This window comes from Eulemur rufifrons, chromosome 16, assembly GCF_041146395.1.
Source record: "Eulemur rufifrons isolate Redbay chromosome 16, OSU_ERuf_1, whole genome shotgun sequence".
NCBI lineage: Eukaryota > Metazoa > Chordata > Mammalia > Primates > Lemuridae > Eulemur > Eulemur rufifrons.
This window is the reverse complement of record NC_090998.1, coordinates 12,077,975-12,101,762: the sequence shown is the minus strand read 5'-3', so window position 1 is coordinate 12,101,762 and position 23,788 is coordinate 12,077,975. Positions and strand designations below refer to the sequence as shown.

General features: G+C 48.6%; 1 protein-coding gene across 1 annotated transcript; it reads right to left on the bottom strand.

The window, feature by feature from the left end:
• Positions 1 to 497: 497 nt before the first annotated feature.
• Positions 498 to 20,527, bottom strand: BCL2L14 (BCL2 like 14). Its single transcript, XM_069490882.1, has 6 exons — positions 20,500 to 20,527; positions 14,472 to 14,923; positions 9,859 to 10,029; positions 7,761 to 7,831; positions 4,554 to 4,820; positions 498 to 536 (listed from the first exon to the last, which is right to left on the bottom strand). The coding sequence occupies exons 2-6, from the start codon at positions 14,914 to 14,916 to the stop codon at positions 498 to 500; spliced, it is 993 nt and encodes a 330-aa protein (XP_069346983.1). The 5' UTR covers positions 14,917 to 14,923; positions 20,500 to 20,527.
• Between the last annotated feature and the right edge of the window lie 3,261 nt (positions 20,528 to 23,788).

Here is a 23,788-nt window from a genome sequence, read left to right as displayed (position 1 = left end):
TATCCACAAACTAGAGGATGGAGCAGTAAATGTAAGAGTTTCTTTAAGATATGCCTACTGACACAAATAGCAACATCTTCCTAAAGGTAGGCTTGAATCATAGTACTAGAAACTGAAGAGTAAGCACATGCACATTTCACCCTGCTGAGGTCAGCAGACATCTGTGACACACTTTCCCTAACGTACCTCACACAGGTGGGGTGACAGTTCTGTTCTGAACATTTGCAAGGAAAATGGCCACGTTTTATAGACTTCCTCACACACTCAGTGGAAGGCCGAAGAAACATCAGTGTCAGGGAGCACGCTGCTACATTCCGTGAGGGGGAGACGAACCAGGCCTCTCCTGCTGCCTCTCAGGTCGCAGGAATGATGGTTCTGAAAACTTCAATGCTCCATCTGCCTTGTACGTTTTGATTTTCTCCTGCAGTCCTTACTGAGAGCAATGTGCACAGGACCGCAGTTGGACAATGACTATTCCAGATGACGAAACTGATATTTCAGTCTACTTCTTCATGTGATAGCCCAAGTATTTTTTCCTAGAGGGGGAAAAAAAAAAGAAATAGATTCTTAAAATTCCCAGTTTGGTTCACTGTTGGAGTGAAAACATATGCCTGTTAACGCTGCTCTTATCCCGGGCATGACCTGAGGCTCGGAGACTCTGTTGGGTTGGGGGAGGGTTTGGAGAGGTGGCTGGCATCCTCAGTATGCCGGCAAGGAAAGCATCAGCCATGGTCTTACGTTACATACCCCCGGCTAACACACTGGACCTTTTCTTGAGGATGGGAATGCTCTGAGTCTGTATTTAAAATGCAAAAAATTATAAATAAATAAATAACAGGTACTGAAAGGTTGATGACTACAGAGGTTGCAAACTTCCCCTTTTGCTATAGAACGGGTAAGGTTGCAAGACTGCAGGTAACTCTGCGAACGGTGCTCCACAGGGAGGAGAAAGAGCCCAGGAGTCAATGAAAATCTTGCAGGAGGTGTTCAGCATGTGTTGTGAATGGAGCTGCTGTTCCTTACTTTGATTCATTCACTGACGTCCAAGTATTGGCTGAACATCTATGATGTACATAAAGTAATGGGAGCTCTGGGGGATTGAGTTGGGAAGATTGGATGCACTCATAGGAAATCTGGAATGATGAGATCGTCAGGAACCCTGAGCTTCTGCAAAGCTTGTGCATGGGAATAGCTTTCTCTCCTTCACACCACTACAGGAACACCCCAGAGAGCTATCAAAGTACTTATGGCTGGTGGAAGTCTCTGGAGGCTCAGCCTTCAATGTCTTCTTCCCTTCCTGTTCAGGGATTCTGGGCACAGGCACCAAGCCACATCTCCTTCACACTGCCATAGCTCATATCAGCTCATATTTGCTCAAATTTTTTTTTATCAACATCCTTTATTTTTTTCAACACTTTTCTGTCACTTTGGAAAAAATCATTCCTTCCTCCCGCATTCTTTTTCTTTCTTCTCCCAATTTCCGCTTACATGCTCTGAATTAAACCTAACTATGGCCAGGAGGTAAAGATTAAGGTTTATGATAACCTGGATAAGTGATACACTTTGAATTGAAACTACAGATGATAAAGAACGAGTGCCATCTATTTCTGAAGCCTTGGAAAATCTGCTTTAGTGTTTCTACTGAAGGATTTATTTATTTTCTCTAATACTAACTGTTTTTCTCTCTCGCACCAGCAGCCAAATTAAACTAATAAATGCATTCATTTTTCTTTTCTCTTTTATTTGATTATTAGAATTAGAACCACTGTTTTTATACTAGATTTATTGAAATATAATTATACCATAAATTCACCCTGTTAAAGTGCATAATTCAGTGGTTTTTAATACATTCACAGAGTTGTACAGCTCACCTCTGATTTTAGAACATTACCATCACTCCAAAAAGAAACTTCATATGCATTAGCAGTTACTCTTATTCCCTTATCTCCCAGCCCCTGGAAACCACCAATCTACTGTCTGTCTTTATGAATTTGCCTATTCTGGATATTTCATATTAATGGAATCATATAGTATATGGCCTTTTTGTCTGACTTCTTTCACTTAACACATTTTTTTTTTTTTTTTTTTGAGACAGGGTCTTGCTCTGTTGCCTGGGCTGGAGTGCAGTGGTGTCATCATAGCTCACTGCAACCTCAAACCCCTGGGCTCAAGAGGTCCTCCTGCCTCAGCCTCCCAGGTTGCTGGGACACAGGCATGTGCCACCACACCCAGTAAATATTTCAATTTTTTGTAGAGATGGGGTTTTGCCACGTTGTTCAAACTGGTCTTGAATTCCAGGTCTCAAGTGATCCTCCTGCCTCGGCCTCCCAAAGTTCTAGAATTACAAGCGTGAATCACCGAGCCTGGCTGGCATAATGTTAAAGTTCATCCATGTATCCATACTTAATTTATTTTTATAGCTAAATCATATTCCACTGTGTGGATGTAGTACATTTTGTTTATCCACCATTCATCAGTTGATGGACATTCGGGTTGCTTCCACTTTTTGGTTATCATGAATAATGAAGGTTGCTATGAACATTCATGTACAAGTTTTTGTTTGAAAATATGTTTTCAATTTTCTTGGGTATATATCCCAAGAAATGAAATCGGTAACTTTACATTTAACATTTTCAGGGACTGCCAAATTGTTTTCCAAAGGGGCTGTACCATTTTACAATTCAACCAGCAATATATGAGGCTTTCAATTTCTGTACATCCCACTAATACCAACACTTGCCTATTTTATCTTAGCCATCCTAGTGGGTAGAGCTCATTGTGGTTTTGATTTGTATTTTCCTACTGTTGAAAGGAAGACGTCACACAAGTATCTTTTCATGTGCTTATTAGCCATTTATATATCTTCTTTGGAGAAATGTCTATTCAAATTCATTGCCCATTTTAAAAATTGGGTTGTCGTTTTATTGTTGAATTGTAATAGTTCATTACTTATTCTAGATAGGTCATTTATTGGATATATAATTTGCAAGTATTTTTTCCCCCCATTCTGTGGGTTGTATTTTTTACTTTCTTGATGGTGGTGTCCTTTGAAGCACAAAACGAAATCTAATTTATCTATTCTTTCTTTTGTTGCTTGTGCTTTTGGTGTAGAACCACTATTTTTTATAGAATATTAATGGTATTTCAGCTACATTAATAGGTTAAATGGACTTTTGATGGACTTTTGAGAGCTGGCCTGTGAACCCAATTGATATTTACAATTTCTCTGGGAAAAAATATATTTTTATATATATATAAATATATTTTTATATTTATATATATTTTAATATATATATATATTTTGAGACAGAGTCTCAATCTGTTGCCCTGGGCTAGAGTGCAGTGGCATCATCATAGCTCACTGCAACTTCAAACTCCTGGGCTTAAGCAATCCTCCTGCCTCAGCCTCCCGAGTAGCTGGGACTACAGGCATGTGCCGTCACACCCTGCTCATTTTTCTATTTTTGGTAGAGACAGGGTCTCGCTCTTGCTCAGGCTGGTCTAAACTCCTGACATCAAGCGATCCTCCCATCTTGGCATCCCAGAATGCTAGGATTACAGGTGTGAGCTACCACGCCCCACCTGGAAAAACATTAACAGGACTAATAATGATTTAAAAATGAATGCTTGAAATGTGCATGTCATTATGCTGCACGGTGGGCACTTTGGCCCCTTGGGCGAGATCGGCAGCAGTTTCCTTCTGGCAGCCGAGAGACCAAGAGACCGTGAGACCGTGCCTGCTTGAGGTCCCAGAGTCACTCTGGCCAGGCCTAGAGCCGACTCAAACTTACCACAGCCCCTGCACCATTCTAATGGAAAGAGGGCTAAGGACAAGGTGGGACGAAGGCCTGTCGTCCTAGCAATGCCTGGGCCTCGTGAGACTTAAATTTCTAGGGTGGAGCATTTTGTCAAGGGGGACCTTACGTAGCAGCTTTCAGATCTCAAGGATTGAGGACAAAGGGTGGCGGAGGGGTTGAGGCTGAGCCACAGGAGAAGACGTGTGTTTTGACTGATACCAGGTAATTAAAAATAGATGAAAACGTAATTGTTTGCTTTTTAGTTTGTACCAAAATGTCCCTGTCAAAATGGTTGAGTCAAAGCAGCAACGACAAAATGTTATGGACCCTGAATCTCCACGTGAGGATCAGCCCCAACGCGCCGTCAGTACCCGCACGTGTGAGAACTGCCTGCCCGCCTGTCACTGCCAGACTTCCGTCGCCTGCAAAACTTGTGAAAGCAGAAATTCCATCTGTCTAAACATCCCATATCTCAGCATCTCCTCATTTCCTGTTACATCTGACCAGTCCCTCTCCTCGCTCACACATGTCCCACATACCCTTGCAGGGCCCAGTAAATATTTATTAATGATGAAGACAATCACAAAAAATATGTTCCCATCCATGGGATGTATCTCTTGCCACTCAAGTGTCCTAAACCCATGAGAACTGCCTCATAGACATGTTCCCTTCGCTTAAAAAACAAAAACCAAAAAGCTTTCCGTCCCATCTTTTCTGAGTTCTGGGAAGATTTGTGCTTAAATAGGATGCACTTACCCATCCACCCTGCTGCTGGACCCAGGGCGAGAAGTTCTCCTTCAGGTACTTGGCTCCGAAGCCCAGCACCCTGTTCATCGGGTGGTTGTCAATAGCTGTGAGCTTGGCCATGACGTCTATCGCGAGGGCAGCCTTAAAGCCCTGAGCTTTGACCTCAGATTCTCCCCTGGTGTCCACACCCCTTAGGAACTGGTCTGTGACGGTCTTAAAAACAGAGTAGGGCAGCCCATCCGGGAAGCTGCTCACCAAGGCCTTGTCTTTCTTCAACTGCGCAGAAGAGGATAAGCGTTCAGTAGAGCGGCCAGGCACAGGGCGGCCGGCAGAGACCCCGCTTTAGCTCAAACATGGGCCACCCAGACAGTCCGTGGACAAACCCTGGATGCTGGTCTCGATCAAGGCACAGCGCCTTGAAGAACCAGACTGGGTATGTGCCGGTCTGTGAACTCATTTCATGGGGACAAAGTGGGGATAAAATGGAACGGTCCATGCATGCAACAGTCAACCCATATTTCCTGAGCACTTGCAGCGGCAGGCCCTGTGGGGGACTGAGAGTCAACCCTCACCCGTGGGGCCGCAGTCTAGTGGCCACGCAAGGCAGCACTAGGCGCTCCGCTGGAGGTCGCGCCACGGACAGGATCCGAAGCCTGGAAATCACTGTCGTGGCTCAAACCTCTGCTCCACCTCCTGCTAGCATCGCAAACTTGGGGAAATTAACCTCTCAGGCTTAGTGTTGTCATTTCTAAACTCGGATGGCGACAGAACCTGTAGTATAGAGTAACTGAGCCCTTAGCAGTGTGTCGGCCATGGGGCAGGTGCTCTGGAAATGTTCATTGCTTCAGGACACTGTGGGAGCGTGGGGGTTAGGGAGGACTCCCTGACGCGCATATGTTAACTTTAACAAAAAATCTATCCCATTGATTCCTTTCCCATTACTCTACCCTGTTGATTGTACCTCCCACCCTCCCTTGAACCCGATACCTCTCTGCTTTACCTCCTTTGAACGACCATACTTTGTTTTTTAAATCCATACTTCCTCTGCTTCTTTTGAAAACTCAGGGCATATGTCAGAAAGCCATGTATCATCGTCATGTAAAGCCACCTTAAATGTCTGTTAATATGATGGCTGTCATGTGAGAACGGAAATTTCTTAGTGAGCAGGGACGAATGTTTATTTGAAAACCCTCTAGCTCTGTCCTTGAGGAATGATAAGCTAAGCAGGTTTTCAACAAATACTGTTTCTAGGAGGGATGTCTGGGGGATGAGTCAGATGCTGTGTGAAGACGTCGGCGGGGCACTGTCCTTTCCCTGAACCGAGCCCACCCCCAGCTCTCGGGTCCGTCTGGGTTATGAATCTGGGGTGGGAATGGCCGGCTTCCCCCACGCCGAGAACGGCCTCCTTTCCATCAGCGACCCAGCCGGTGAGCGCGGCGCAGGCCTTCGCGGGCAGCTGCCAGGCCGGACTCTGCCGGAACAGTAAGAGGCTCGAACTCCAGAAAGACAGGCTGTCCCCAGAGCTCAGCCTGGCTTTCCCTCGCCTGTCCCTCCCGGTTGCACCCGGCTCTTGGCCTCCCAGGGACGCACAGGCCCAGCCCGCACTTGCGGTGCTGCAGACCCCCGGCACCCCGGCCGGGCTCGCTGTCCCACTCTGCGCTGGGAGGTCCCACCCACACAGCGCCAGGGCACACCCGCCCCACGTCCCCCCCAGGGTCCCCTGCTGGGGAAATGTGTCAAGGCAATAACATCCACGGTCTCTACGTAAACAGTGTAAAGTATCACCAGAAATCACCAAGCGAGGGCATCAGGCCAAGGGAGGATTTTGACAGTAGTAATTTGTGGGGCGAAAAGGAAAGCGTCATTCTTCAAGCCCTGGGTGGCCCACCCCCTGCCAGCCCCAGCCTCCCTGACCTCTGACTGGCTGTGTAGACACTCCTTAGGGGAGCTGGGCAGGAGGCCACCGTGAGCACCCTGGAGGACGTCTAAAGGGCCCCTCCGAGTTGGGCACTGCTCTGCTGACTGGTTATTGGCACCTACTCGCAGTTCTTCCAGTGCCAGGAAGATCATCCCTTCCCAAAGCAGCCCTTGACCCTGATGCGAGGCCCGAGTGCCAGAAAGGTCATTTTTACGACAAAGGGAAATCATTCGCCCCATCGCTTCTATATCCATCATGCTCACTCTGGAGAAATGCAGGACTGTCCTTAAATCACGCGTCCTGTTCTGTTTCCTGTGCCCTCTGCCCCCTCTCCACCCTTACTTGTGGCCCCAAAGCTCACACATCCCCTTCTCTTTTCTGCAGCCAGATGTCCCCGATTTTCTCACTGTTTCTCATTCTGCACCATGTCCCAGGCCCTTCACCCTCCTGGTTGCCATCCTGTGGGCACAGTTCTGACAAAGCTGCTGGGAGAGGGGCCGAGAGCTTGTTTTGACGGGGTAGGGTGGCAGGCCAGTCAGTGCTGTTCTCCCCTGCTGCAGAAGCCCCCCCAGGGCCTGACTCTGTCCCCAAGGGTCCTGGCAAAACAAGGACATGGGTCCACAGGCCAGACCCTGATTGACACACCCGAGAGATTACTCAGTAGTCTCTGGACACAGCAGAGAAGCCCTTCTGACTACATTGGGGGTTGCTAACCAAACTCTTTACCTGAAAGCAACTCTCACGTGTTCCTGCTTGGAAGGGTGGGTCTCAACTTCTAAATGGCAGGAAAACCACAATTTCTCCAAGTAATGCTAACCCGCCTCCCTGCCGAATTGCTGAGGGAGACCTTGAGCAGACAGCAGCCCAGCAGCTACAGGGGAGAGGATTTCAGAAAGGACTCCAGCCTTTGACTGACTGTGGGGCACAGACATCCAGGCTGCAGGGCACACACGAGAGTCTAAACTTCACTGAGGATCCGTTACATGGGGAACGAGGTTAATATTTCCATCCAGCAAATGTTAATTTACTGATGTTTTTTCTTGCAATAACAAGTTCCTTTTTTAGTTTCCAAAAATTCCAAAGAGGCTCCAGGAGGTTTACTTATGTTTTCCAAAGTGATTCATTTTTGAGATGCTGCCAGCATGAAGAATTTTGACTCCAAGGGAAATAAAATTTAGGACTGCGCAGAAACCAGAACTTGGAAAAGGAATAAGTCTGCAACCTGGAGTGCCATTCCCTTCCCGTGTACTAGTGCCTGGGCACAGACAGAAATCACATTAGTTCAAGGAGTCTCATACCTCTCTTTCCAGCTGATCCCCTGAATATTTCAGCAGCTCAACAATCTTGGCTATTATTTGGTCTTCTTCATCTGTCAGGGGAAAATTCCAGTTACTTCTTTTAAAAGAGGCAAAAAATAATCTTAAATTTTTCCTGTGGCAATGAATGTTTGTGGCTTGGTAAGGGATTGAGGAAGAAGCACACTGTCTACTTCTTAGCAAATAAATCTCCCCTCACCTCTGCTGCTCAGACACAAACCATTCCAGACATTTCTCCTGCAGTCCCCCCTCCTATCTTTTTTCCCTCCTCTTCCTTTGCTCAGCCTCCAGTTCTCGCTGTGACACTCATCACCGTGTCTACCACGAGCATGTCATTGAGGACATCGGTTCCATGACACATGGTCCTGTCTACGATGACGTTTAGGAGAAATTTCCCTTTGGTTTTGGGACTTCTCAGCAGATGGCACTTTGTCCTTATGGACACCGTAAGTCCCATATTTGATCATCTTTCCCCGTTTGTGTTCACTGCTAGAAAGAATAGAGCCAAATCTGCGGCCCACGTCTAGAAGGGAATATAATCTCCTTGGCCTACAGTTTGGGAACTAACCTCATTCCTACACCCATCTTATTTTCCAGTGTTTGTATTCTTTTTACATTATCTTTCAAACTTGATTTATTTTATCCGACTAAAATGTAGCCTTTGTATGCTGTATCTCTGCACAACAAGGTGTGGTACAAATAGATAAAATTAATGAATCCCCCACCCTCGAGGCTAAGATGGCAGGGGGCTGGGAGGACGGCTGCAGCTGGGGGTGGTGTGCGTGTGGGAATGGGGAGGTGGAGGGCGACTGTCCTCGTCCCAGCACTTGCTAACCACTAACCCCGAGGAGAACGGCCACTGCTGCAGGACAGAAGCCAGACAGAGAAAGGGCAGGCACTGAGAGGACAGCACAATCTCTGCGGTCACGGAGTCCTCATGTTTGTCCCCAGTAAGGGGGAAAGAGAGGCCAGGAAATTGACAAAGCAAGTCCCAAGAAGGCCTAGGGGTGAGTGGGAGGCTCAGGTGGCTGCAGAGAAGGAAGAACAGGTGTCTGCACGGCCCGAGCGGAGTTGTCATCTGCGGCCGCCTGTCTTGGGGAAAGTTGGGGAACAGCTGCCTGAGTTTCTCCCGTGCACAGGTGAGGGCTTGAGCTTTCACTTGGCTGAGGGGATTGGATTCCACCTCCCTGACACCCTTGGCATAGCAATGTGGTGTCAATGCTTTCTTTTTAGCAGACTCAAAGGGCTCCTCCTCCCCCAGCTCTGCCCTGGGAGCCTCGGTGGCAGTTTGTGGCTCCCAGCGTGTGGCACTGTTCTGCTTCAGGTGTCAGGAGACACCGGTACCTTTACAGGGAGAACTTGCACCTTGTCGCTCAGGGTGCTGCAAGCCCAAGAGCCATCTCTGCCTGTCATCCTCCACTGGGCTTTGGGGAGAGGGAGAGCAGGAGCGAGGCCTGTTGTTGGTGAGGGAAGGGGGGACCAAGCTTCTCTTGCTGTGGCACTTGGTGCTAGCCCCCTTCACTCTCCCCTCAGAGCCCAGAGTTCCCATCAGCCTGGTGGGATCTGCAGTCCCAGCTATTGCTCCGGTTGGGTGACAACTGGCCCAGCCTGGTCACTCCTTCTCAGTTCTGCACCAGCCCTGGTGTCTGACGACCCCTGCTTTTCCACAGGAGCCCACAGCAATGTTATAAACCTCTGGCTTGATGCTCCAACTATACCCAGTGCAGATTGGTCCCGGGTCACTGGCGCCATGATCAAATCTAACACTGCATTTCCCCTGCGGAGAAGGCTGAATGCAGGTTTTGTGTGTCCTCCTCTCCCTTAGTGGGAGACTTTTCTTCTGACTTAGGGAGCTGGGCGTGCTCGTGCTCGTTGGACCTGCCCCTGCAGTCCCCCTGCCTGGGACTGGGTTCTCTCCAGGTAGAGCTCAGTGACCCAGCATGTGGTGGTCATGCCCTCAGTCTGGTCAGCAGAGACTCTCAAATGGCAGAGCCTTGGGCTGAATAAATACAAAAAACGCCCCCATGCCTCTGACTGGCAAACGATCCACCCAATGCAAACACTCGGAAGGAAAGTTTACCTTTCTTAGAACTTGAAGCTGTAGGCTGGGAGCCTTCACGCCGGCCTCGGAGAGCCTGGAATTCCGAATGCTCTCTGGACTTGATGCCACCTCCATGGGCTTCTGGTGGTGGCCAGGAATAAACAATCTCAGCAACTCGGTTGGCAATGGAAACAACTTTGGGGTCCGCCGCTGCAAGAAGACAAAAGTGCTGAGAGGCCCTTCCCAGAAGAACTTGGCCTGGCTCATTGGTATGCGCAGTGGCCGCAATGAAAAGACCAGCCCGGAATGAGGGGAAATTGCCCAGGAGTGTGTGGGGGAGGGTCGTTCTTCGGAAAGGACTGGCAGTTGCCTGGCAGAGGCTGGGGTGTGGGAAGAGTACCGAGGAGTGATTGTCACCTTGAAACAATTACCCTGCTGCACCCTCTTTTTGAAGTCTTGCAAAATTACGGTCTCCTTTCCCCTTTGCAAGGGAAGAAACACAAAAGGGAGTGCTTCGTTCTTTCCTTGAGGGAATGCTCATTGTGCTTTTATTTTTATTCTTTTTTCTGGACATGCCTTACACCTCAGAGAGCTGACCCCTATGTGCACAGGACATTCAATAGTTTGACGATCGTTGGGAGTTGGTCACTGAGGGAAGAGAAATATTCCTACTCGCAGGCCATGTTCATCATCCAAGCCCACTGTCAAGTAGACATTTAACTCTCCTTGCTGGTGTAGTTCCGTGACTTCTCTCTCCTCCAGTCCTGGAAAGCATTCAGTTAATGCTGAGAGATAAACAAGGGTGCACAGTGTGCAACCCAGGGCCTGCAAGAATTTACAATCAAGACAAGAATTATGTCATGTATCTGTCTGCAGAATTACAGAATAGAGCATTTGGGGACAGGAAGGTCCAACTGGCATGGGTCCACTGAACACTGTAGCCTGTAACAGACAAGTCAGCTCTGGCCCCAGTTGGGGACAGGGCGGGGTGGGGTGGGTAGGTGGTATGGCTGAGTTGTTGGGCAGGGAAATTTTCATTGGTGATTTGTCATTACATTCTCAACTTTTAAGAGCTGCACGAGCTCCGTCTTTGATGCCAAATGGAGTGGCTGAGTTGTACCATGTAACGTTTGAAGAATAACACTAGTTAACTCACAAGACTTGAAGAAAGTCATGTAGTGGGGTTTTGGCCAGAAGGTTGGGGTGTCAAAACTCCTGGGGAGCTCTTGGGCTTGGTAAGTCATGACAGATAAGAGAGGCAAGGGCTGGGTCCTGGGAGGTGGTGTCCCATGAGAAACGGGTGGTGATATCACATCCTCTCCCTGGGTTCCTCCATAGCATGACAGCTTCGGTGCTCTGTCCATAGGGCCATCCTGGGGGGCGGGGACATCTGGCTTATAAAGCCATTTTTCTCATGCTTGGTTCAGAGGGTTCAAAAATAAAGAGTGAGTTAGAGAGAGAAGTCAAGGAAAAGGGGATCAATGATTTTAATAACCAAACTGAACATACTTTCTACTTTTTAATCACCTATTGTAGTCCAACCAGCCCCCTCCTGAATGCTGCCACCCCCAGCCCTGGCAAGGAAATGGCAAGAGTCTTGCTCCCAAGGCCAAGGGAACCTTCCCTTGCGCGTCCTCAGGAGACAGGACAGGAGAGCTTACCTCTGCTGCCTCTGCAACCTTGGGTAGCCTGTCCCGAGTGATCAGGGCACAGTTCTGTCATCGGCAGTCACCCTCTGCCCATCTTGCACGCTAAGATGGCCGATCAAGGCCCCCACCACTTCCTCTCCCCCCACCCTGTAGCAGGGCAAACACAAGGCCACCCATAGGCACAGAAGTGCCCACTCTGGCTAACCTGTGCATGGGGCAGTGATTTCTATGACTCAGTGGCCACAGAGTGAGGGGTGCAGATGAAATCTGTGCAGGAAAAATGACACGCAAACACAAGGACTCAGATGAACTAGCTCCAGTTAAGATTCCCACCTTGAATACCTAATTTAAAAAAAGAAGAGAGTCCCTTCTTGTCAGACTTGGTCCCATGTGATAGGCAAGGGAAAGTGGGATGGGGTGGGAGGGGGCAGAAAGGCTGCCCGTCCTTTGGAGTCTAGTTCGGGGTCGCTGGGAGAGCAGGAGGGCAGGGTGGGAGGGTACCGGGCAGCCTGGGCCCCGAGGCATTTGCTTTAAAGAGAAGAGGCAGGGAGGTTAGGAGAGACTTCCATGTGGTAGAGACAAGTATTCCCACTCTATCCATTTTCTTTTTCTTCCTTAGTAACAGACACTTACGATGTGAGTGGCAGCAAAGACCCAGCTGCACCAACCACGTTTCCCGGCCTTCCCTGCAGAAGGGGGTGGCCAATGACACATCTGAAGTTGAGAGCAGTTTCAAGAGAGCTGTCTAGAAGGGAGCCGAGTGATCTAGAAAAAAGGTGCCTTTGCTTCCTGCTTGATCTGTAGACACAATGGCTGGAGTCCCAGAAGCTACCTTAGGATATAAAGTGACTTTGAGTTTGGAAGCCACGAGCTGAGGGATGGCAGAACTCCCAGGAATTCCTGCTGACCTCGTGGAACGGCCAGATGAGGCCCAGGGGCCAAATTTTCGTCTTCTTTTAAGGGAGAGGAAAGTAAACTTCTGTATTATATAAGCCCTAGTTGCTTGGGTTTTCCTCTGTGTCTCGCTGAACCTAATCTTAGCCGTACATTCCATGTGTGGGCAATCATAGCTATGGAGGAAAAAAGACTCACAATGCAACAGTCCAGATTGGTAGTCTTTAAAACTGGGGCTGATGTCCATTTTTCTGCATTCTGAGGCCTCTTCCTGATACACTTTGGTCTGGGACATAACCTCACAGTTCCCACGTAAGCCTGGTCTCTGAGTTCCAGAAATGCAGCTAAATTGTGATCTTTGGTTAAAAGAATCCAGGTGAAAAAGCTCAGCTTTTTCACTCAACCGCTCAGCTCTGACTTGTATGTGGCAGAAGAGAAATAGGATGTGAGGTCCCTGGAGTCACCCCCAATGTAAAGCCAATACAAGTAAGGTAAAAACCACATAACTAACTAAACAGGAAAGTGAGGAGAAAGGTGAGAAGGGAAGATGAGCTGTGCACGCGTGTTTAAGGCAAAGCCCCCTTAGGAGGTAGTGCTTTCTGCCATTTTAGGGAGAATATACATCTCGTTATGTGCCGTTTTTCAGCCACAGATACCATTCAGTTATTTAGCACATAAGCCTGTCGTCTACACGGTTTTTAAATTTAATCTTTTATTCTAAATCTTACATAAAAGATTTCTTTCCCCACTGGAAAAAAAGAAGAAAAAAACTTCTCTCAAAGTTTTAGAAAATAAAAAAAAAGGTCAAATGACACTTTAGTAAATATCAAAATACAGAATGTCATTTATCTTAGAAAAAGCCCCAAAATTAAAAGTCTGTAAAAGTTTTCTCTGACTCCAAAGCCCACGGTGCAGGCAAAGCAGAAGAGCCTATTTAGGTGCCTCCGAACTGTTCTTTGCTCCAGAGCCAGATGATGCCCTCCCTCCCCCACCAAGAAGGAGCCGAGGCTGGGGAGGGTGGGGGTGGCGTGGTTGCAGGAAGGGGCAGAGGGGAGGACAGCGGGGAGCCACCCCCTTTGCTCGAGAATCACTGCTGCCAGGCTTAGCCGGGCAGAGCCCCGAGCAGGTGCCTGCTGTCAAAGCCCTAGACGATGACTGCAGTTTGGTCCAGGCCCTGCTACTCACGCGCCGCGTGTTCTTTGTCAAGCCCCTTCCGAGGGACTCTCCTTTCCTCATCTTATCTGTGCCGTGAGCTTCCCCCGGGTAAGCCTGACCCCAACTCCTGCTGTTCTAAACTTCGATAACTCTAGTGGGACTCGGAACGTTCCTTGACCATCGTGAATGATCGAAAGCTGTCCGTGAATGGGGCCGATATTCCAAGTCAGCCGGGACGGTCACATTTTAAAATCAAGGCATTACTGCCACCTGTTGACTAACTGTTAACAAGTTACCAGGCCAACCAAACCCAGCAGGAGCGGGGTTTGCTTTGAAAATCCGGGCACTGGGCACTGGGCCTTGCTGCAGGGGAAGGAGATGCTTGCGCCAAGGTGTGTGGACAAAGGGCGACTGTCTGTGACAACGCTTTTCATCAGAATGTTTCATTCGGTACAATTAATTGTGTTCCACTGAGGGAAGATTTTGTTAAAATGCTTCTCGGAGGGTTTTTTTTTTTTTTTGGAATGGTTTATACTTTGAAGAGCATTTTTATATATAGCTCTCTGATCTTTCCATCAGCCCCTGGAGGTGGGGAGGGAGGGACACCCCCAGTGTGCGGATGGAAATGCAGAGGCCCTGAGAGACGCACCTCGCCTGAGCCCCGGTCTAGGGCTCTTCATGTTGGTCTCTGGCACAGAGAATTAGAAGTTTGGGCAGCAAGCTTTTTTATAGACAGTGGAGCCAGAAAAACAGTCTTATCACCCTGCCCTGCCATTGTCTTCCTTTCAGTCTTGAGAAAAGCAGGGCAATTATTACTGAATCCTAATATGTTGGAACACTGAGGCACAACGAGTGCCCCAAGCCCACTTGACCAGGCAGGAAAAGATGAGCCACTGCACACACAAAGGAGGGAAGGGCTTGGGTGCGGGAGAGAAAGAATTCTCAGACGCCTACCTTCGTGATCTAAGTGCTGGTCCACGCTAGAAAGGGACCTGGACCATTGCTGGCTGGGAAGACCACCCTGCTGGTTCACTGTTCTGTGTCCCTGAAGCTGGACCACTCCCACTCCAGGTGAGCTCTGCGATTCTTCCTCCTTCTCCACTAGTCCCAAGAGCGCTTTCCAAGAAGACTTCTTCTTGGTGAGGTTTATGGATTTCTCACTGGATTGGGAATTTCTGCAAGGCCGTGACACCTGTGTCCATGACTCGTTTGCTGACCAACTCCCCAGACCCTTCTGGGACAGACTTCTTGTTCTCGGCAGCTTTGGCGAGAAGGCAGCAGGGGTGCTCTTGAAGACGTGGTGTCTGACGTAGTAGGCCAGGATTTTGAATTCCATGCTGTTTGGGTCATCGTCGTCCAGGGGGATTTCTTCCAGGTCGCAGGCGCTGGTGCTGCACATGCTGGGCCTGTAACAACAGAGTCCACGTCATGCCCTTCCACGTGTGGGCCATTCATTCCTTGTAGGTTGGGAGAGACGGGGCTGGACTCTAAGTGAACATTGCTGGAGCAGCTATTCTGCTTGTGCCGGGCAGCCGGGGGATAACCAGAGAGGGGAAAACCACATCTTACTGGGGTGGGAAGACAGACCTGGGCACAGACAACTCCACACCAAGGGAGTGAGCAAAATCAGCTCTCAAATGGAGATGCAGACCTCCAGGCCACGAGGAGAGTCAGGAGGGGTAGGTCAGCTACACTAGTGGGCAATGAAGGCTTCTGAAAAGCTAGAAAGGGTTTAGACAGGTGGGTGGTCTTTGGGGCTAAGGACAGTTTGGGCACAGGAGAGACTATGGGTGAATTCAGGGTGTGAAGAGTGCCAAGAGGGCAGGTATTGCATAGGCCTGTGACTGGCAGGTGGCTGGGGCTTGGGAACAGTGGAGGGAGAGTAAGTGAAACAGCAGTCAGGGCTACTTTTATGGTGGGCTTTGACCATCAGGCTGAAAGCTTTGCATTTTCTCATGTGGATCAGAACATTTCAAAAGGAGCCCTAGACTGTGCAGGGGGTTAAAGATCTTGCTGGGGGGTGGCAAAAAGGGAGAGGCCAACTCGGGGGAGAAGTGTCTGGGCGCCTGACCCTTCCCTCCCTCTCTCCCTTCTCCCTCCACCCTCTGCGTTAGCTTGTCCAGGTCTGCTTCTGTGTCTTGCCATATCTGGCATTCCATGTAAGATTTCATCTGAAAAAGCCATCTGTTTTTATTTTCTTACAAATTTGAGATGCATGGATGGGGGCAATGGAGAGCTGTTCCAAGTTTTGAGTGGAGTGTGATGTGGTCACAGGTGTGTTTGGGAAGATTAGTGCAAGCACTGAAATGACAGGATGGAAGCATTCCATCTTAGTTTCCACACCAATGACTGGACAGATACAATCAACTGATTTTGTTCAATTCCCTTTGCTTGGGCTTTCAGGAAACAACTCCTTTTCTGGTTTCCTGCTAGGAAAGCAGTTCTTTTTGTTACTAATCGACTTTGCTTTCTTCTGCTACATGTTAAGGACTACATTTTCCTTTTTGTCTCAGATGCCAGAAAGTTCAGATCTGTCACCTCCCACCAGATTAAAATGTCACAGGCAGTGGGTATACTGGAAATCAGCTTGGGCTTCCCAGTCTAACAGTGTTGAGCTCAAGTCACGGCCATGCCAACAGCTAGTGTTGGGACCTGAGGCATCCAACCTCTCTGAACTTGAGCTTCCTGTGGGCAAATTGTAGATAACAATAGTCACCTTGCAGGGGTGTTAGAAGGCCATAAGCTATGCATGAGAAGTCCTGGCACAGAACCTGGCTCCTTGTGGTAGCTATTTTCTTTTTCCCTAGTTCAACTGTCATCCCAGGCCCTCTGGCTCTGTTCTTGATGTGACTCTTAATCATGTTCCCTTCCCTACTGGTCCCACTTTAAGCCCATGTTTTGGCATGTAAACTGGCATGACCATAAATAAGCCGCGGTGATAATGGCATCGATTGGCATGTCCCTCGTTTTCTTTCCACTGTACCCTGTCATACGAGGACCAATGTAGAAAGAAATGGGACAGTAACTGCAGGCAGGGTTTGAGGGTGTGTGACGTGGTACAGAAAATTGGACTGGGTGTCTGAGGGGTGGATGGCCAGGGTTGGCTCAGTGTTTTAGTCCTTGGTTGCCACATTATTAGACCGAGACTATTCTCTTACTTTTCCTTCTGGTCCTGTGATTGGAAGGAGGGGCAGGGGCTGAAATATCTCCCCTGTGGGCCTGCCAGACGCTTCCTGTTTCCATCATTGTTTCCTCTCCTTTACCTGGAAGAGGCTCACGCCAGCTGACAGAGACGCTGTTCACCTGAGGGACTGCTCCTTGGCCAGGCCCTGAGAAAGCAGCGGCCCCTGGCCAGGGGAGCCCTGGTGGAAGTCAGCCCGGGAGGGTAGGAAGTCAGCCCGGGAGGGCTGCAAGGGGCTGTGCCACAACATCAGGTGAAGATGGAGGGGACACAAATGGATTTCCCAGTGTGGCAAAGGGCAGAATTGCAAAACCCAGGATACCTCTACACACACAGACATACGTGCACGACTCCCAAGCCCCACAAGCCTGCCTCAGACTATTGGGTGTAAGCTTGAGGGGTGCGGCACAAAGTGGGCTCGTGGTCACTGTCCTTCCTCTTTTGCTGTTTCTTCGCAGTCCTGTCCTACTCTAGTGCTTGGACACTAGAGTCTTTCTGCCCTCCACGGCTCCCGATTTCATGCTCACACTATGGGAACCGTTCGCTGTCTCCTCCAAGGACAGGCTCCTTCCTGCCTCTCCCCTCAGCAGCCCCACCCTGCGGCCATCCCGCCCTCCCCTCTCACGCCGCCCATTGCACAGTCCCGTCCACTCTGCCTCTGACACACAGCTTGGGTCCCCACCCGCCCCAACCCCACTTCCTTGTTCCAAGGCACCTGTCATCTCCTACGTGGGCCTCCTGTCACCCCTGCCCTTCTTCCAATCCAGGCCCCGCCCAGCTGCCAAAGGGTCTCATCAAAATGTTTGGCGTCGGGGCTGGATCAGATGATCACCACCTGGACCCAGTGACCATCCCAGCATCACTCAGGGTGAGACAACCAGCATGTGTCTCCTGATTTAAAGACAAAGCTGGATGAGAATCTGATCAAGCCTCTGGATCTAACTACCAGTTTGCAGAAAACACAGGGACTAGAGGAATAAGCCAGCGACCACAAGGAGGCAGCGATCAAAATTCGGTACGTGGTAGACGACGAGACAAACGAGCCGGCTTCTTCGACAAATACACGGCACCAAAACAAGGACACGAGGAGGAACTTCCATGTAAGTTAAAAAACAAAACACAACCTTGTTCACGCAGCGTGACGCCTTTAACATCGTATCTGAGCGTGTTGTTGGGGAGAGGAAGCCAGTTTGCTAAATGCTGATTCGGGGAAACCTCAGAAGGGGCGGCCGCCGGGGTCAGGCCGGAGCGGGCAGGCCTTCCATTTTGTCAAAGAAGAGCGTTTTGTCGTCCTGCGGGCTAGAAAGGCCGTTGGTTGCCCAGCCGCAGACAAAGGCGGGGATGAGAGAGGCCGAGAGAGCGGCAGCGGCAGGCAGTGGCCCGGGAGGGTCGCCCTACGCAGGGCAGCGGGGGCCGCTGCCGCCAGCGCCCCCAAAGCACAACCGAGAGCACGAGACCGACCTGTCTTGGCTGAGACACTTGAAATGAATTTACCAGGTGTTGAGTTTTCCTTCCTACCAATCCTCACGATAAATTAAGGGAGAGCTAAGGTTACGTTTATGGCTCAGTCTTACTTTAAAGCAGTAGTATCGCATCTTAGATCCCTTCTGCTCTCAGCTATTCTGATCGACATTTTACTTTATCCAAGAAGTCCAACTTTTGGGTTTATGGAAACACAAACTGTTAGTTTTGTGCCTATGTTTATAGAGGCCTTGCGTGGGGCCCCTGAGTGCTGGTTTAGAACCTGCTGGGGAGATTTCAGTTCCTGAAAGACACCTGCAAGGCTTATTCGAATTCTTTTTTGTCTCCACCCCTATTCCACATAGTGCTGGAAGTCCTTGCCAGAGCAATCAGACAAGACAAGGGAATTAAGGGTGTCCGAATGGGGGCAGAACAGGTCCAACTCTCACTCTTGGCGGATGATACGCTGTTATACCTAGAAAATCCCAAGGATTCAGCAAAGAGACTCCTGGAATTGATAAACAAATTCAGTAAAGTCTCAAGTTACAAAATTAATGTACACAAGTCAGTGGCATTCATATATGCCAATAACAGTCAAGCCAAAAACCAAATCAAAGGCGCAACATCTTTCACAATAGCATCAAAGAAAACTAAATATTTAGGAATATGTTTAACCAAGGAGGTGAGAGATATTTATAGGGAGAACTACAAAACACCAAGAAAAGAAATTGTAGAAGATGTGCACAGATGAAAACCCCATGATGCTCATGGGTTGGTAGAATGAATATTGTTAAAATGTCCATGCCACCTAAAGTGAGATACAGAATTAATGCAATCCCTATCAAAATCCCACCATCATTCTTTACAGATTTAGAAAAACTAACTTTACGCTTTGTCTGGAACCAGAGAAGACCTCGTATGGCTTATTCTAATGCAAGGGCTCAGAGGACACAGCGCTGCTATTGCCAGCCTGTATTGACATATTTTCTCCTTATTAGTAACAAATCTACACTCTCAAAGGCAAGGTGACACAGCTTCGTTTGTTGGTGCCATTGTGGGTGGGCTGCCCCAGTGTGTCCTGTGGGAGCACGAGCTACGTGGCCCGTGTCCTGGGTGCTCAGGGGGAAGGCCTAACTGCAGGCAGCACCTAAACTCCAGTTATCGCCAGTCACAGCTCTAGGATTTTTCTAGCTCTGTGGATTCCTTTGTTGAGGTTAGATTTCACTTCCCTTCCGGCCACAGGCAATGGATGAGCACACAGAGGAAACAACATCGAGAGGTGTTTCCACGCACAGAGGCCACGGCAGCCTGGTGCCTGAGTTATGCTGGAGTCAGAACTTACACGTGGTTCGCTTTGCCTCCGCCTGTCCCAGTGGAGAGGGGTGTGGAGAGTCCCTTGGTGACTGTCCCAGCAAAAGAGCTGACTTCCACATGCTCTGGACATACAGCTGAGGCCTGAGTGTGACTTATGGCTGTGGACACTGTCGCCTGAGGGAGGCTGCTACCCCATATCCTCAGCACGATTCTGTCCCCCTTCAGCACCCCACGCCTCCTTCCCCCTTCTCCTCCCTCCCCTTGGCCCAGACTTCTCAGGGTCTTCATTTCTTCTTCATTCCTGTCCGTCCTCTCCAAATGCAGCATGTTCTTTAATACTAAGGGTGAAATGAGGACGGAGGGGAAACAGTCTTCACTTCCCACAGTGGGAGTGAAGCTCAGAGACAGAGCCTTTGGTCACAGTCGTCAGACAGAAGGACTGAGGCTCTGACTGTGGAAGGAGCAGGGAGGAAACCCAGGGAGGAGGGAGCTTTCTGGAGGGGAGGGAGGGGACTGTTCCATTTACCTGCACCTTGTATTTAAGGAGGTCTCTAGGGGACTAGACCTCTTGCTCCTACACTGGCTCAAACCCAGGGATTCCCTTGCTCGCTCCGCCCAATTCCTGCTCTGGGGGGTCAGGGGGAGCAGCAGCCCCATGGTCTCCAGCTCAGGCAGCGGCACCCCTGGCCACTGATGGGCTGACATGTCACCACGTACCTTGCCAGATACACAATGAGAGAGGATTGTGTAATGTTAAAAATGACTCCACCAGCAATGTACTCTTAACTAAACTATCCACACCACACCAGAGAAATGAAAGAGAAACCTTTCTCCTTCCTTGAAACCCCAATAGACTAGATTCTCAATGTCATTTTACATCTTGAGATTTACATGATAAGAGCTGTTTAATAAGCCCCTGAACTAGCTCCCTGAGTTAGATCTCCCCATTCGGCAGAGCAAGACTACAGACCCGGCCGTGTCCTCCCGAGAAGGCGGGGAAGGAAGCCTGCTGCCTCCTGGTGTTACCTGGTCTGGAAGCTGCCAGCGGGTTCTCCTGCTCTGGGTCAGGTGGCAGTGAGGATATTGCTGTACCTGAGTCTCTCTGCACGAAACCTAAGAGGAAACTTTCAACAGGTCTTCCTTGCTTCTCATTTAGAAAGCCTCATGTGTTCAGAGCTCCAGGCTGTAGCCTCTTCAGGTTAGGACCAGGGCTGAAGAGAGGCTTAGGGAAGGAGAGCCACTTCCTTATTAAGCCCTGCCCTCAGCTTTTAACTGAAGGAGGGGCTGACCTTTGCCCATGTCATTAGACTCTCAAAGGAGTTCTGCGTCCATTACCAAACACTCTCCCTGCCCTTTGGGACAGCTAGGTGAGTGTTTTCCTGATATTTCTTTGCTCTCTGGCCATTGGATCAGTTTAACAAATGTTTGCTGACCACCTAATATGTTATAGGTCCTGTGCACATATTCAATCTGAAGAACACTGAGAGGCAAGAGTTATGATTCCCATAGTACAGATGAGGAAACTGAGGCTCAGAGAGGTGAAATATATCTAGGGGTCTCTATCAGTTGAGCTGAGATCCACATCCCAGTATTTTTGGTTTTACGATGTTAACCTTTCCCATGAGAGTCAAAAGATTGTATTCAAATGGAACCACTGAAAAAGCTTTAAAAAATGAATCTAACCCTAGCCATAGTAAAAGCCACACAAATTCATTCCAAGACTATGCCACGGTGGCTTACGCCTGTAATCCCAGCACTCTGGGAGGCCCAGGCGGGCAGATTGTTTGAGCTCAGGAGTTCAAAACCAGCCGGAGCAAGAGTGAGACCGCTGTCTCTACTAAAAAATAGAAAGAAATTAGCTAGGTAACTAAAAATATACAGAAAAAATTAGCCGGGCATGGTGGCGCATGCCTGTAGTCCCAGCTACTTGGGAGGCTGAGGCAGAAGGATTGCTTGAGCTCAGGAGTTTGAGGTTGCTGTGAGCTAGGCTGACGCCACGGCACTCAAGCCAGGGTGACAGAGAAGGACTCTGCTTCAAAAAAAAAAAAAAAAAAGACAGTATGCCACAATTTTAGGGATAGAATTCCCTATTATGTGAAATCAGAAACAGTTAAACATGATTTATACTCTATGGAGAGTCTTAACTGAAGTAGATGGTTACGGCCACACTTGTGATCATGAAAGCTTGAGCGCCAGCTGGTTGAATGTGGAGATGAAGGAAGTGTGAATGGTGGAAGGGGAATTAAGGCTATTTCCCTACAAGTGGGGAAAGAACTGGTCATTTAAATATTGGGCAAACAGATCCGCGAGAGACAGACAGATGGTAGTTATGGGAAAGTTAGATCTTTGGCGATTCAAAGGGGAATTTTCTGGGCTGTGCATTTCTCCATCAGCCAGGAAGGACATTGGTGTTGAGGCTGACGTTCCCGTCAAGGACAGTAAGGGCCATGGCTTCCGGGCACCTCGGATTTGCGGCTCTCTGGCCAGGTGTGTTTCATATCGCTGGAGCGTTCGGTGTATCCTGGGGGGTCGCAGCTCTCTATTAAGTTTGCCGTGGCTGAACCAAGAAACAAGGCCAGCACAGACTGCTACAGAGACTATGATTCCATGAAAGACTTCGAGGGGATGAGGAAGGCTGGTATCTTTCAGAGTGCAAAGTGATTTTGGAATATAAAGAATTTCTTTGGGTTCAATGACACAAAAGTTTGTCACTGACCTGTGGTCCTAACTATGAACCATGAATAAGTGGGCTAAAAAATAGTTTCTCTTGGCAAATAAACAATTAACAAGTACTGTGGACAGTAAAAACAAACAAACAAACAAACAAACAAACAGAACAAAAAGCACAGTGAACTTTCACCAGCAAATTAATACTTTTTGCACATGACATGCACCAGTCTGGTCAATTTCTAAGGTATTAAAGAAATATTAAGAATGGTTTTTCTCTTTTAAAAAACTTACCATCATTTTTTGGGGGAAGATTAGATATATTCATTTGAAACAAAGAATGAACAAATGCGTATACTCAATAACAAAGCCACACAGTATGAACTACGGTTGTTGTTGGAGTTCTAAGTTACATGAGTAAATGACACTGGTTGCAGAAGCCACTAGAATCCTGGAAGGTTTTGGCTAGGCCACTATAAACACAAGGAAGCAAGCTCACCACACCCAGCTAACTGTTTAATTTTTTGTAGAGATAGAGGTCTCACTACTTGCCCAGGCTGGTCTTGAACTCCTGGCCTCAAGAAATCCTGCTGCCTCTACCTCCCAAAGTGCTGGGGTTATAGGTGTGAGCCACCACACCCAGCCCTTTCCTGCTGTGACATTAACAGCTAGTTACCTTCCAGGTGTCTGCCCGGCCCATTGCCCTTTCTCTTCCTGCTGCCCCCAAAGGGCTTCAGAATATGCTGCCCCCAAAACATGCCACTCTGGCATGAGGATATTTTGAGCTGAAGGCAGTTGAGAAAAAGCAGACACAGGGCAAACCTTTTGTCCTCTCCCATCTACAGTGATGATTCTTAATCACTAGAGACAACTCTACACTCTTATAAACCTGGAGACAGCGCCAGAAGAATCTATATAAGAAACTTTGTTGAAACTAGCCCTTGTCTCCCATTGGTTCCACATATATTTACTGTCCTGCAGTTTGCAGCCCTTGGGATCCTTTCTCCTTTGTCACTTCTTTACAAATGTATGGCTTTATTGTTAAAAAAAAGCGACCATATTAAAAAACACCTTTATGCTTTTTTTTTTTGTTACAGTGCTGTATAAGCCCCAGGTTTTTTTGTTTGTTTTGTTCTTTGAGACGAAGTCTCACTAGGTGGCCCAGGCTGGCCTCGAACTCCTGGGCTAAAGCGATCAAGTAGCTGGGACTATAGGTGCAGGGACATGCCATTGCACCTGGCTCCAAGCCCCAGGTTTTAACCACCCCTTTGAGTTCTTCATCATTGAATTCTCCCATGTGTATATGTATGCTGCGTGTGTTAATAAACTTGTTTGTCTTCCTTTTGTTAGCCTGTCTTTTGTCAGTCTAATTTGAACCCAGGCAGAGAACCCACGAGGGTAAAGGAAAAAAAGAAACTTTCCCCTCCCCTACACTCATAATAATGCACCTACAGAAATGCAGCCCTGAAGCCAGGTGGGCAAAATGACCCTTCTCCTCTGGCCACATCCAACTGGACAAGAAGTGGGCCTGTCTATCCAAGCTGGGCTAATTCAATCCTATATGCCAGAAATTTGGAATTATATTACAGAAATTCTAGTCAGTCTCTGTTGAGTATTTCAGCTGGGAGTCATGACTAGGTCCCATGCA

Excerpts from the sequence above, each read along its gene's own strand:
- BCL2L14 (XM_069490882.1), bottom strand. The coding sequence starts at position 14,916 with ATGTGCAGCACCAGCGCCTGCGACCTGGAAGAAATCCCCCTGGACGAC. Across the intron at positions 10,030-14,471 it reads CCAGCACTTAGATCACGAAG|CGGCGGACCCCAAAGTTGTT; the intron begins GTAGGCGTCTGA and ends GTCTTCTTGCAG. Across the intron at positions 7,832-9,858 it reads AGCTTCAAGTTCTAAGAAAG|ATGAAGAAGACCAAATAATA; the intron begins GTAAACTTTCCT and ends TTCCCCTGACAG.